This window comes from Anthonomus grandis, chromosome 8 (genome assembly GCF_022605725.1).
Source record: "Anthonomus grandis grandis chromosome 8, icAntGran1.3, whole genome shotgun sequence".
Classification (NCBI taxonomy): domain Eukaryota; kingdom Metazoa; phylum Arthropoda; class Insecta; order Coleoptera; family Curculionidae; genus Anthonomus; species Anthonomus grandis.
Genome location: NC_065553.1, coordinates 19,489,674 through 19,504,790, shown reverse-complemented (window position 1 = coordinate 19,504,790; position 15,117 = coordinate 19,489,674). Strand labels below are relative to the sequence as shown.

The 15,117-nt window shown below is 31.5% G+C and overlaps 1 protein-coding gene across 1 annotated transcript; it reads right to left on the bottom strand.

Annotated features, from left to right (window-relative positions):
• Positions 1-1,700: 1,700 nt before the first annotated feature.
• On the bottom strand, positions 1,701-14,902 carry LOC126739951 (ras-related protein Rab-10). Its single transcript, XM_050445789.1, has 4 exons — positions 14,688-14,902; positions 14,259-14,458; positions 4,086-4,175; positions 1,701-4,032 (listed from the first exon to the last, which is right to left on the bottom strand). Exons 1-4 carry the CDS (start codon positions 14,812-14,814, stop codon positions 3,838-3,840), a joined length of 612 nt encoding a protein of 203 aa, XP_050301746.1. The 5' UTR covers positions 14,815-14,902; the 3' UTR covers positions 1,701-3,837.
• Positions 14,903-15,117: the final 215 nt, after the last annotated feature.

Genomic DNA, 15,117 nt, shown 5'->3' with positions numbered 1-15,117 from the left:
TGTATTCCTTTAGAACAGTATAAAGAGCATCCAGAACATCACATATAAATTTTGATATTGTGCATTTTGGTATCCTGTACATATATTGTAGATATATTGGCCAATCTGGAAGAAAAATTTCTACACGCGTTAAAGAACATGTAGCGTTGTTTGAGAAATTTAAAAATACAGACGTCCGTGATACAAAGTCAGCGTTTGCGAATCACCTGTTAGCTTCCACACATCACTTTTCTCCAGAGGTCGGAGCTGAAATACTTCATGAATGCCCTAAAGGGAAAAAGCTTGACCTTCTGGAGAGGAGCCAAGAAGAGTCCTGTTCTTGTCTGTGTTAACGACGTATTTAATTTTGAACCCAACCTTATTTTTAATAATCTTATTTAATCAATTTTATATTTACATAATCTCTTCCAACTGAAATAAGTTTAATATTGTGTTAAAATGCCTTGGCTGAACAACAAATGTTTTGAACTTCTCCTCAGTGTTTCGGTAGCCCATAGGTTATAGTCTCTGGCTTGTAAGCTTGTTGTCGCGGGTTCGATTCCCAATAGATGTGATATTATTTTGCAATTTTTTATTTTTTGGTTCTAAATAACTGTATAGTCATCCTAACATTAAATGTATGTTTATTTACTGTTTTGCCAACGTTAGTGGCTTTTTTAAGGTTTTAGTCTTTTTAATGTCCTATTTTTTTCTTTTTTTTTTTTTTTCTTTCAATACTAATTATTATTGTTTTAGGCCTGATGATGCTCTGAATAGAGCGAAACACGTGTAGCTTTAAGTAAATGTTGTGAGACTGTGACTTTGTGTTTTTCATTGTTTTTCGTCTGTTGTATACGTCGGTCTCTTTGTGAAAAATGGATGAGATTTTCTTATTATTATATTGTAGAGAGGCAAAAGAATCTCCCGTAGCCAGAAATCGTAGTGTTACTTGTAATTTGAGACGAGCTGGAATAGCGTCTCTCATATGAGTGTTTGATTTTTGTATTTTGTTGGCTATAAGATTCAACAAAAAGTTAAACTGTTCTGTTATTCTTAGGTGATTACGATATGATTCTTGGTCTTCATCTCCTAATTCACGGATTAACCTATGCGATGCTCCTAGCGTACTTCTTCGTGAAATCCAATCACGGATCCAATACCTATGTTTACGTTTTTTCTTTTCTTTCAATTGCTTCCGCATTTCTGAACACAAAATTTTGCAACACAACATTGATACTAGCACGAAGAATTGCTGCCGTCGCCATTTTGATGACATAAATCACATGCCAGTTTAGAATTTTAAACAAACCTGTGGACACGCTCAATGGTGCCAGTAAACTGGTGAATACTGGCGCCAATAATCCCTGCATGTGGAAACCCCCCGCTCAAGCAACTCTCTACGCGTAATGATTGATTCCCCAGCCCGTATAGGAATATGGATATTGCTTTATAATACTAACTTTTAATAATTATAGTAAGTTCGATATTCTTAGACTTTACTGCATTTGCAATATTTTTGTTCTTTTTAATTATATATCGATCTAATAATGCCCTTAAGGCGAAACATGTTAACATTTGACTAAAATTTTAATAAATACGCTCTGCATCTGTGAATTTCGATTTGTTTAATGTTATAACGCAACCATAAAAACATAACATTAATGTTTTTAAAAATGTTAATGTATCGTTGGTTTATTGGGAACAAAATAAAAGAACAGCGGTTTTATTTAACAAATTTTACTGTAAATACACCATTTTAAAAATAAAACGTGACAAAGCAAACTGGGCTTGAAATCACTGAAAAGCGCGAATCCGGTTATTTTTACATAAGACAAATAAAAACATATAGACCCGTCCACGCAAAAAAAAACAAAAATAAACTGTGTTTTCTAACTAAAACACATATTATTTTGGTTTTGGCGGCGCCTACGATGGAGCCAGTACAAAAAACGAAGCACATGTTTCCTAATATTGCTTTATACTTAAGACTTAAATTTGTTAAAAACTATCCTATAACACAGTAGCTTAATGATATTATATGTTTTTAGACATGTTTTTTATACAAAAAAAGCTTCACTTATAAATATTTGGTATTGACTTTGCTTACGATAAAAATTAAGATGGCAATTGAAGTTTACGAAAAGAAAGATCTTGTATTGAAATACTGCATTAGTATTGGCACACCAATATAAAAAGAATACAGTGCAGTACGCTTTTTCACACCCCGAAAACTCTTAATGTTATAGAATATAAATTTCTGTAGAAAGATTTCTTGAGTTTGAGATAATATAAGTGAATTTTTAAAGTGTATTGTACTATGTATAAGTACGTGAATCTGTCATAGTAAACCTAAAAGCTAAATAAAAATAAACAAAATATACAAATGGCTCAAATAAAATTCAAAAATAAGATAATTCTATAAGCAACTGGCACAAAAATAATGAGTATATCGCCTTTATATACAAAATATAATGTTTTCTTATGAAATAAATAAAATTTGTAGTGAAAAAATAATATTTTGTAAGGGCAGATTCATCCTATTTCTAAATGTGAGTTCTTTGGTCTTTGAATTTATTTTTAAAATTAGTGTTTGCCGTAAAATTATTTGAAATAAGCAAGTATTTTTGTGTTATTTTGATGTATGCACTTTTTAAAGAAATGAAAATAAAAAATAAGTTTAAGTATTAATTGGGATTCGATCGATTATTTTTTTTTAACTATGTAGCATTGGAAACTTGTTTTTGGAAATCTGCTTTTTGGGGTTAAATTCCCTTGCTTGAAATTTACAGTTTGAAGTTATTTAAACCGTTCCGGTTAGAGAAACAAGACCTTTCCTAAATTACAAGGTTTCGATGGTTTTCTCCAAGCAGAAAGCGAGCATTTTGGATTATTTGCTTGTTTGCACCTCACAAATTCTGTTTGTAGGGTACAAAAATTCTTCATTTATATCTGAAAAGCTCATTTCAATCCAAATAAAAAAATCGTACGAAACTCAAACCATATTTAGAACCATTAATAAATGTTATTTAAGTATTAGTTAAAATTAAGAGTGCAATATTAAGAGTTCCTTATGACTATTAAGATCCATTTTAGTAAAAAAAGTAAGTAAAAAAGAAAATAGTACTTTTTTTTATTATGGAGCATTGCAAACTTGTTTGTGATCAGAAAACCTGCTGTGTAAACTCATTAAGTAACAAAACAAATTTATAAAGTTTATTTAAGCACTATCGGTTGGATAAACATAACTTTTATTGAAGTTGCAACAGTCTACTACAAGAAAAAGTGAAAATTTTAGATTTTAGTATGATTTCGCCAGAAAAATTTCACTTAAAAACCCCATTACAAAACTAGCAATTAGAAGACCATTTACCCTATTCTATTACCAATCGATATTCAAAGACCTTCATTTGGAAATAAGAAGACACCTCCCGCATGAATATGGTACATTCTGTCTTTTTTTTAAATAAACTGAAATCAGTAATCAGTCTAAAGCAGTATGATTTAAAAAAGTATTTGAACTTTTAAAAGAGAGTCTAAAAAAACCTTTTTAACGTTAATGCATAAGTTTCTGAGTATTTGACAAGATAACAATTTTAATGAATATCCGAATATTTTATACGGGTCATTAGGTTTCGATGTATGTAAGTAACAAACGCCACCTCTATGTCAATACAATTTTCACTTACGCATTAATCTATTGCAGCTTTTAAAGTATTCAACAAAAAAAAACTAAGGAAGTTCCAAACGCCCCAATATCACTTTAAAGCCTTCAAAACCATCACTCTTAGGTGTCCGAACTTCCCCAAGAAACTCTAACGAAAAAAAAGCTATTTTAAAAATAAATTTACAAAATATCGCCTAATTGTTGCAACAAGACTTGGTCGAACTGGGCAACGGTTTTTTATCGACCATCACTTTATCGATGTTATCTCCGGGTTCCCGGCCGGCGGTTTTATCTAAAATCGCTTCCGCAAGCTCCTTAAAGGCCCGTTCTATGTTTATGTTCGATTTTGCGGAGGTTTCCATGAATCTTATGCTGTGTTCTTTGGCAATCTGTGAGTGATAAATAAACTTTTATATGGAAAGTTATTGTTGTTAAGACTTACCGTTTCACCCCTTTCTTTACTAACAGTTCTCTTATCTCCCATATCACATTTATTGCCTAGGATCATTTTTTCGACGTCTTCATTAGCGTGCTGCAAAATAAAGGGAATATTTAGTTTTGTCTGTTTCACATCTATTGAAAATGGAGTGTTTAATGAAATTCAATATTTGTGTGTAATTTTTGGATAAGCAGGTAGACGTTTTATGAAGTACCATCCAGTTAAAAACATTAAATTCGTGGACAACATAATTATGTCTCCAACTGACTCAATAAAATACTTAGGAATATTAATCAACAAGCATTTGAGGTGGGATAAATCAATAAAACCCAAAATTTCAAAAACGAGATTTCAATTACACCGTTTTCCTACCTTCATCTCACCTTACATTAAGTCAGTTAAAAATTCTCCAACATGGCTGGGGTGGTAAGGGATTGCTACTTAAATAATCTTGAAGTAATTATTTATTTATTTATCAACGAACTCATTATTTATTTATCCTTCTATATAAAAACTCCAGCTCATTAAAATCACATTAAGCAATAAGTGCATAGTTTTTATTAGTCACAAAATTGCCGAAACAGCCAAAAAAAATCCATAACTTAAAACAAGTATCTAAAAAAATAATTAAAATCAATCAAATTCAAAATTACATAAACCATAGAAAATGCAACAGTAAACATTAAAACAAGTTGTAAAGTGAGAATCACAAAATGTTCTTTAAATCTCTTTTAAAGCTTGTAAGTTTGAAGTCAAAAAAATTAATCTGGTCAGCCAAACTATTAATGGGATTTCTTTATCTTGAAATTGTGAGTTTATGACACTTCCCAACATGTAAAGTCATTTTATTTGCCACACACCATTCAAAAAACACTTTAAGGTCTTCCTGAGGACCAATAGCATCATTAAGGGACCTCTATTCCCTGAAAAGCTTCCCATCATCAGCAAACCATAAAGAACTACTGTTTTTAATTCTCTCACTTAAATACATAAGGAAAATGCAAAAAAGTACAGGACTGCAATGGGAACCCTGGGGCACCCCTGAAGTAACCTCTATCTTCCCAGTAAGTATTGTACGTATTGTTAGCTGTTAAACGCGAGTTTAAAATGTTACCTCGAAATTTATCTGATTTGCTTCAAATTGTATATTCTATCGAGATTGTAGGTGCGCAATAATTGTCCTTTGACCATTTTACGTGCTTTGTATTTATTGTCTATATACCTCCTGCTAGTAGCAAATGGGTTTATGATATGGTGTACGATTACTTTGAAACAATGCAATATTTGTGTGACAAGAAAATAATTATAATGGGTGATTTTAATATCCCCAATTTTCTTAGTCACCAGCATGACTCTATTGTGAGATCAACTTTGGCTTTTATGAATATAATGGAATTCGTACAATGTAACGACGTCCTTAATGTCAATGGAAGAATTCTGGATTTAGTGATAACCAGTTTGTCTGAGTGTGAAGTTCATTTGAGTAGTTTTTCTTTTGTTGAATGTTATTCTTATCATCTCTCATTAATTATGAATTTTAAGGGTAAATTACGTCAGACTAATAATTTCACCCACAATTTACTGGTACAGAATTGTTTCAATTTTAGACGTGCTAATTATCCCATGTTATATAGCTTAATTGAAGCTGCTGACTGGCAGGAGGTGTTTTTGATTGTGCCTCTTTTGATCCTAATGTATCTTGCGACAGCTTTTACAGTACACTTAATGAAATATTTCATAGAGCAGTTCCGCTTAAAATCGTTAAACTAAAGAATTTAATTCGAAAAAACCTCAAGAAATACAGAACTCATTATTATGAAAGTCAGTTTAAAATAGTTCGAAGCAATATTAAAGAACAAATTAGGATTGCTTTCTTAGAATTTTCTCAAACAGCTCAAAATCGAATTAATGTAGACCCCTCCGATTTTTGGAACTATGTGCAGAACAAGAAAGGAATTTCGCGTATTCCCGGAGTAATGCTGTTTCAGGATCGTACAATAAAAGATCCACAGCAAATTGTTGATGCATTTGGAACTTTCTTTCAAAGCGTATATATTGAGTCGGACCCATCTAGTATTAATGTTGGTATTGAATCGAGCCAAACTATTAACAACTCTCTAAATTGCTCTTATAATTTTTCGGAAGATGAAATTGTCACCGCCTCTAATAAACTAAAAAGTAAGTTGACCTCCGGTACCGATGGAGTACCAAGTCTTGTCGTTAAAGATTATATTCGCGCTTTATCAGGGCCTATTGCCCACATATTTAATCTTATCTTGTCTTCAACAGTATTTCCCGATAAATGGAAGACTGCAAGAATATCCCCGTTACTCAAAAAGGGACCGAAGAACGACATTCAAAATCACAGAGCTATATCGATCTTATGTAATTTCTCCAAACTTTTTGAAATAGTTCTTTATAATAGAATATATGCCCATGTCAAATTAGACATAGCACCTAATCAATTTGGTTTCATCAAAAATCGCTCCTGTACAGTAAATCTGGCTTGCCTAAATGAGTATCCGTGTCAGCATTTGGATGTTTTGGAATAGAGGTCAGGTTGATGTAATATACCTTGATTTCTGCAAAGCTTTTGAACAAATTGACCACTTTGTACTTCTTCATAAGCTAAAATTTTTTGGTTTTTCTACGGATTTAGTTGCTTTAATAAAATCTTACTTACGAGATCGTAAACAGTTTGTTGAATGTGAAGGGTTTAAGTCTCCTATATATATGAAGTGTGCTCCGGAGTTCCGCAAGGATCTAACTTGGGCCCGCTTCTCTTTTTATTATTTATAAACGATCTTGCCAATTTACTGTCTTGTCAGAGTTTACTGTTTGCGGATGATATAAAATTGTTCACAAAATTAGATACTGAAGACGAGTGCGAATTCCTTCAGGTAAATCTTAACAAAGTAGAGAATTGGTGCAATGTCAATAGACTATATTTAAATGTTAATAAATGCTCTATTCTCTCATTTTCTAGAAAACTGTTGCCAATCAATTTTGACTATAGAGCAAATAAAGTTGTGTTGGCCAGAGTGGATGAGGCGATTGATCTGGGAATTACTTATGATGCAAAATTAAGTTTCGCTAAGCATATAGCAAAAATAGTTTCTGACTCTGCCAAATTGTTGGGTTTTGTTTATCGAAACTGTCGGCAGTTTGAAAATATTAATACTTTAAAACTACTTTTTTTCACTTACATACGCTCAAAAATAGAATACGGATCTCTAATTTGGTACCCAATTTATAGATGATATTGAGCGCATTCAGCGCAAGTTTATGAAGCATCTCTGGTTTAGTGAGGAACGTGTCGTTCCAGCCAGAGGTTTGGATAGTCAATTATACTTAAATAAATTTAATATTATACCCTTAGCAAAAAGAAGAGAAATTAATTTCATAAAATTCTTATATAACCTTATTCATAACAAGATTGACTGTCCCACCCTTTTGGCTAAATTAAATTTTCGGGTACCAAGAATGAACTCTAGGCATTTTAGATTATTTTATGTAAGTCCCGCTAGGACTAATATTTTGTTTAAATCCCCTATTAATATAATGTGTCAGAATTATATTAATAATAATTTACATGAACGGTTCGATATATTTGTTGACAGTTTAATGTCCATTATAGAAGGTATTAAGTAAATAGGTGATGCAGAGTCTTTCTAGTATGTATATAGATAGTCTGTTTAAGTGCATAGAATGTTAAGCATTTTGATTTTTCATTTTTATACTTATTTTGGTAAATATTTTCTTTTTACCTGTTGAAAATAAATGCCTCTTTTTTTTTTTTTTTTAGTACGAAACCCTATAATTTTTACCACCTGGGTTCCACCTGTTATATAATCATAGATCCAGAAAAGAAAAGGAGAGAAAAGGAAAGCATTAGTTTGCCACAAAGCACCCCATGATTAACCCGGTCAAATGCTTTAACAAAATCCGCATAGTCAAAGTTCAAATCAGTAGATCTACCCTTAATATTTAAAAAATGAATTTTAGAAATAATCTTTAATAGGGACAAAACTTATTCTAGTGTTCTTTTATACAAAGAAGCAAACGTTTTTTTATGTAAGAAAAACTTTACTGTTTAAAATAATTGTACTGGTAAAAAAAATATATCTACATACCGTGACATACGAAAAAAATACAAGATTTAGAAATAACTGTATGAGGATATAGAGCATAGGTCAAGTGAGTACCTTGCACCATATTTTTATAATTGTTCTAAAGTGGTTATTACAAATAGAGAGCGACATCACAGCATTCCAGTTTGTATGCATTAAGAATTATTTTAGGCAAATGCAGATACTGTAAACTAAAAGTTTCAAAATTACTATGATATGAAAAGTTAGTAAAAGATGAAGTGAAAGGTACAGATCTCATTATACTCATTATATATTATGTAATCCTTTTTTATCCCTAACAGGAATAATTTAACTTATGCTTTCAGGTAACTTGTTTATTTGCAATTAATTAGGAAGTTTATATTAAAGGAAATAAATTTGTAAATTGGCAACTAAACATTGTTTATTTTATATTCTATGCTGAACATTTTTTTTGCATCCTGTGGAAGTATATTTAAATTTAGAGTTAGAATATTTAATTGTAAAATGCTGGATTTTGGAACTGCTAGAATTTTTATATGTGTTCTTAATATTAATTTAATATTTAGTAATATTTTATATTTTCAGGTTTTTATAATGTTTAAAATTGCAAAATTTGATCTATTTTACCACTTGTGTTAGGCATATTGATATTAGTAAATGAATTTTGTTATAATAAATGCTAGCTTAATAAAAAAATTAATTACATTTTATTTGATGCATTTATAAAGAGCTAAACTATAATTTTTGCTACTACCTTCAAAATCCTTTAAACAACAGGAAACGGTGAAAGCCATATTTTTGTCAAATGGGTCTCAATATATTAAAAGATGTATTGCAACCCTAACCCAGGATAACCTTTCTATAATTTGAATTTGTATAATTCTAAATTTTTTTTTTATTTTATTTCAAAAGGCAAATAAACATTATCTATTTTATATTTTATGCTAAATTTAAATTTAGCACTAAGGATATTTAATAGAATTTTTGGTTTATATAATGTTTACAATTGCAACATCACTAAATGAATTTAAGTTTAAAGCAAAATATATTCATGAAGAACACTAATCACAACTGCCTTTATTCTTTGAATACTTCAAATACAAATAGTTGAAAGTCTAAAAGCATTAATTAAATTTTATTCCATGGATTTATAAGGAAATCAGTTATAATGTTTAGTTGCTATTTTCAAAATCCTTTGAACAACAGAAAGCAGCAAAAGCGATCTTTTTCTCAAATGGGTTAAATTATAACACTATAGGATATAGGGAATCCAATCCCGCAATACAGGATCCTGCAAATGCGGGATCCCTCTAAGTTTCTGCGGGATCAACATGGCGGGATTTTCCGTGCGGAATCTGCGGGAATCAATATTAAAATTCCGTATTCGACAACAAAACTACAAACGTCTTTTAAAACGCCCCAGAAAGCAAAAAAACCACTCACAAATAATTACGGACTTATCTGGTCGGACATCTGTTATATAATTGCATTACTGCACGGATTTAAATCCAAGGGGAATCCCCGAGCGCCGACGCTTCGTCGCCCGGGATTTCCCGCTGAGCTATTGGAAATAAGTTGGAAATAATATTTTTCTCAACTTAAAATAAACTTAAATAATAATATTTGTTTCAGGACGCTGATTCAGAAAGTACGATAAATCGTAAAAAATTTTAGTTCAAAATCTCCAATGAGAAATGACTTATTGCAAAATTATATTAAAGGAAAATTTGGCAGAGAATTGCAAATAGTCAAAGATTGTAAAACACATTGGAGCAGCCTTGCAGCAATGATTTCAAGGTTTAACCTCGTCAGAGAGTGTTTATTTAAAGCTCTCATTGATCTTAAAACTACATCATCTTCATATTCATTTACTGAGGATAAATGTAATACCTTGACAGATATTGAACGTGCATTTGAACCAGTTAAGCTGGCTGTAAGCGTTTTGTGCTGCGAAGATGCAACACTAGTTACTGCTGAAACTACACTGCGATTCATGATCAGCAAATTGGAAAGTCATCATAATTCTGCATTGAGTAAAGAAATGGCTAAAGCTTTACGTTCTAGGATAAAAGAGCGCCGTTCATTACTGACAAGTATATTACTGTATTTGGAAAATCCAGGCAAATATCTGGAATTTCTGGAACAACAATCAGCATCTACCAACGGTCAAGAAGATACTTGTTTACTTCATAGCAAATCAAGACTATGAACAGAAATAAAGAGTTTGATTGAGAGTCTGCAAATAGAGAAGTCTTTAGAAGGCCAAACCGAAGCCCAGACCACTTATGTTGAGGTTATTGAGGAGGATGAAGAGGATAATATACCTTTATCTAATCTAACAACAAGACGTGAACTATCAGCATTAAATTTAGAAGAGGAATTGAATTGTAGTCTTCGTACTGCCTGGGTATCAGAATCAAAGGCTTCTCCTATGACTTTACGAGCACGAGTAACACTTGACCAGTTACTGAAACATGAAATGACCCTGTTTCAATGCGCAGGGAATAGGGGTATATAATTGGAAGCTGTTTACAACTGTGTAAAGTCTATTCCGCCGACAAGTGTCGAAGCTGAGCGCGCGTTTTCAGCTGCAGGATATATTTGCAATAAAATAAGATCAAACTTAAAAGAAGATACCTTGGATATGTTATCTTTTCTCCGAAAATACTTCCAAAATCAATGTGACAAGTGACCTTTAAACTAAGTACTTGAACCACTAACTAATGTATTTTGTATATGAAATAAACACTTTTTTTCATCTACCATAGTTTGTTTATAATTGCATAAGACATAAGACCTTTTCTTATAGCAATTATACTCTATTTCAGAAGTGTATAGAGCAATAAACTGGGGAATTCCGTTCTGTTTGGCTACATTTCGTGGTAGTTCATAGGCGCAGGTACTTATAATATTTATGAATTTAATTTTCACGGATTAAATGCCTTTATTTTGAAAAAAATTAAATACTAAATAAATACTTTTAATCCTTTTGTATAGGTACCTATCTTTTAACGCTTTGTAACATGCAAAAATGGGGTCAGGTAATATATACAGACTATAAATACTTTTAAATCATATTTTAAACGTTAGTAGTCACTGCTACGCTGTAGTGTAATCACAATATTATTATCCCAATATTTAAAAAATGGAGGTATTCAGTCCAACAAAAAGATGTACTAAAAATTCTCCACTATCGCTGAGTGAAAAAGTTATTATTTTAAATGTACATGATTGCATAAAACACGATTACCCTAGTTTTACTGTGCAAGAAATTGTTGAAAAATGTTCTCGAATGAGTGGAATTGGAAAGTCCACCATTTTCAAATTGTTGCGGGAAAGAAAAGTAGCAGGTCAAGTGGAATCTCCCAAGCAAAAGCCAGGACGACCTACAAAAGTCCTTGATGAAAATGCTAAATGTATAATTCGAAGAAAAGTTCACTCTTTTTATTTTAAAAAGGAAATACCCACCCTAGACAAAATTTTAATGGAGCTTGGCCGAGATGACAGTATTCCGTTGATAAGTAGAAAACTTTTATGGAAAACTTTAAAAAATATGGATTTTGCCTGGGAAAAGCATAACCGCAAAGCACTTTTACTGGAGAGCGACGAAATTGTTTGTTGGAGACGACAATACTTAAGAAGTATCAAGCAGTACCGCAGGGAGCAAAAAAAAGTTTTTTATCTTGATGAGACGTGGATTAACGAAGGTTATATAGTCCAAAAAATGTGGCAAGACAAAAATATAACCAGTGCTCGCCAAGCTTTCATAGAAGGCCTGTCTACGGGTATTAAAGTACCTTCGGGAAAAGAAAAAAGACTTATAATCACACATATTGGAAGCGAAGAAGGATTTGTAAAAAAAGGTCTGCTAACCTTTAAGTCGACTCGCACAGGAGATTACCATGAAGACATGAACTCAGACGTTTTCGAGGACTATTTTGGTGAAATGATAAAATTTCTTCCGGCTAATTCGGTGGTGGTTATGGATAACGCAAGCTATCATTCACGGCGAATAGAGAAGACGCCAACTTCAAGTTGGAGAAAGCAAGAAATTATCGATTGGCTGACTGCAAAAGGTATTGCGTTTGAAGCAAATTTGATAAAAAAAGAACTGCTGGCAATAGCAAACTTACACAAAACTCGTTTCATGAAATACGCCGTGGATCATTGCGAACTAAATCCTATAGAACTGATATGGGCGCAGGTAAAAGGATTTGTAGCAAGATAAAACACGACTTTTAAAATGAAAGATGTTAAGCTACTGTTTGATCAAGCCATTACAGAAGCGACACCAGAGAATTGGCGAAAAGCAGTCCAGCATGTAATTAAGCAAGAGGACAAAATGTGGGATCTTGACAACCTCATCGATCAGACAGTCGATCCTTTAATTATAATGTCAAGAGGTGATGACAGTTCGTCAGATGACGAAGAAGACTACAATCTATTATAATTTAAAATTGTTATACACTGTTCAAAAAGTGCCAGATCCAAAAGTGACATTTTCAACTGTTTTACTCTACATATTATGTTCAATAAATTTGTGAAAAAAATATATTATTCCATTTAAACAAAAGTAACTTTCTAAAATAAAATAGCATTTAAGTACATTAATTATAAGTTAAAAAACAAGTCCCAGTTGCACGCCTTTGGCGAACCGTTTTCAATGTTTATCAGTGAGTAACAATGGGCAAAACTCATAAATTGACCCAAAACCGGGTGGCACTACCTGCAATCAACGAAAAGAAAGAATTTTACATTGAAACTAATACCCAACTAAGGTAGTGGCATAAAATATTGGTGGATCACCAGGTACCACTTTTGCATACCTAATGAGGTTTTATTGCTCTACACACTTCTGAAATAGAGTATAGCATGTTTAATAGGTTTATTACAAAAAGTTATATATATATTGTTAACAATCCTGTATTCTTGTGGATCCGCGGGATCAATGATTTTTATCCCGCAGGTTTGCGGGATTGAATTCCCTAATAGGATACATTGGACACAAAAATTCCTTCAATTTTCCTATATAAATAAAAAAATACCTAAAAGCTTAAAGAACAAAGAAAGTAAATGCAAAGCTGTCAATAATGCATTGTAAAGAAAATGCCTAATTAACACTCACTAAATCACTTTTTAATTTAGCCTCTAATGTAATAAAGACATTTTCCTTTCCACATTTCTTCACTCCATGTTAAATATGATAATATTTAACATGTAATAAAAAAATTTAATCAGAGATTACTTTGGTTGGCAATATATTATAAAAAGTAATAGGGATTTTACTTTGTCCCAATATATTGAAGGATGGATTGCAACCTCAAACTTGGATAATGCTTTTTTTTAAATTTTATAATACAAAAATTAAATTTTATTTCAGATAGATATTAATAGACATTAACATAAATATGATAGGTGTATAAGTATGAGTAATGAATATGTTTATCTGAAAGGCGAGACCAGCTGTGAATCACTAAGATGATTGAATTAAAGCTTTAAAAATTGGCATATGTTTAGAAATCTGCTTATCAATGATTTATTATTGACTTAGCCTCACAAATAATTTCTATTAATAACTTTCAAATCTGAATAAATTTATTGACTTATATAAGAAGTATTGACTTATTTATATAAATCAAAAATAAAGTATCCTTTAGTGTAAATTGCTTCAACATAAAAAAAAATTCCAAAGGCCACACTAGTAAAAACAAAGCTGATTTATTACTTAAACTAGAAGTAAATATATTAACACCTTTTAAAGTAATGAAAAATATGTTTAGGCCTTGGTTAAAACTAGATCACATAAAACACACAGTTTTTCTATATTGTATTTATCCTTGCCTACAAAAATAAACTAATTATGAGAAACAGATGTCAATAAGTACAGAATTAGATGTTTTTGTTCTTTGCATGTTAGTTAACTATATGTTATTATTAATTGCTACTATAACATAATTGATAACATCTCCAGATGCCATTAGTTAATGGAAATAATATTATCTTTATAGAACCATTTAGGTGTGTTATTAGGTTCAAAATTAATTAATTAATTATCCTTACTTACCTCATCTATATTTCTTAACCATTTCACTATATTTTCAAAACTTTTCTCATTTGTTATATCATAAACAAGCATTATACCCATCGCCCCTCTGTAGTAAGAGGTGGTGATAGTGTGGAACCGCTCTTGTCCCGCTGTGTCCCATATTTGCAGCTTGATTTTTTTGCCCCTTAGTTCTATAGTCTTGATTTTAAAATCAATACCTAAAAAACGTATGGAATTATTCATAATATGATGATGAGTATTATGACACAAAGGGTGTTTTTACAAATATATTTTTAATCAATAAAAAGGGTTATTCATTCTGATGATCCAATGCTTCCGTGTTAAGTTCATAAAATTGTTTCAAATAGGGCTTATTAAGTGATCTTATGTAATAGAAATTAAGCGAAAATACTAAAAAGTTTATAATTTTTTTCAGGTTTAACTTACCAATAGTTGATATAAAAGTAGTGGTAAAGGCGTCGTCGCTAAACCTAAACAAGATACAAGTTTTCCCTACCCCAGAGTCGCCGATTAGCAACAATTTAAACAGCAAGTCGTACGTTTTCTTGGCCATTTTTTTATTATAATAATAAATAATTTATATTTCGGAACAGAGGAAGGGTTTATTTTTGACTTTGACACCGACTAAAAATAACGTCACAAAACAACCTTCACGCCTTGTCCGTCCTGACCAATCAGAAGCGAGGGGAATTCTTACATCATGAATCTATACGACCGGGTTTATATCCTTACTCTGATATTTAAGTTAATTTATGACTCTGTTATATTATATGACTTTCAACATTGAATTGAAATTTAAAAATGTTTTTTTAAATCTTCTTCCTATTGCCAAAAATGCCCCTTTTTGGGGTATCTC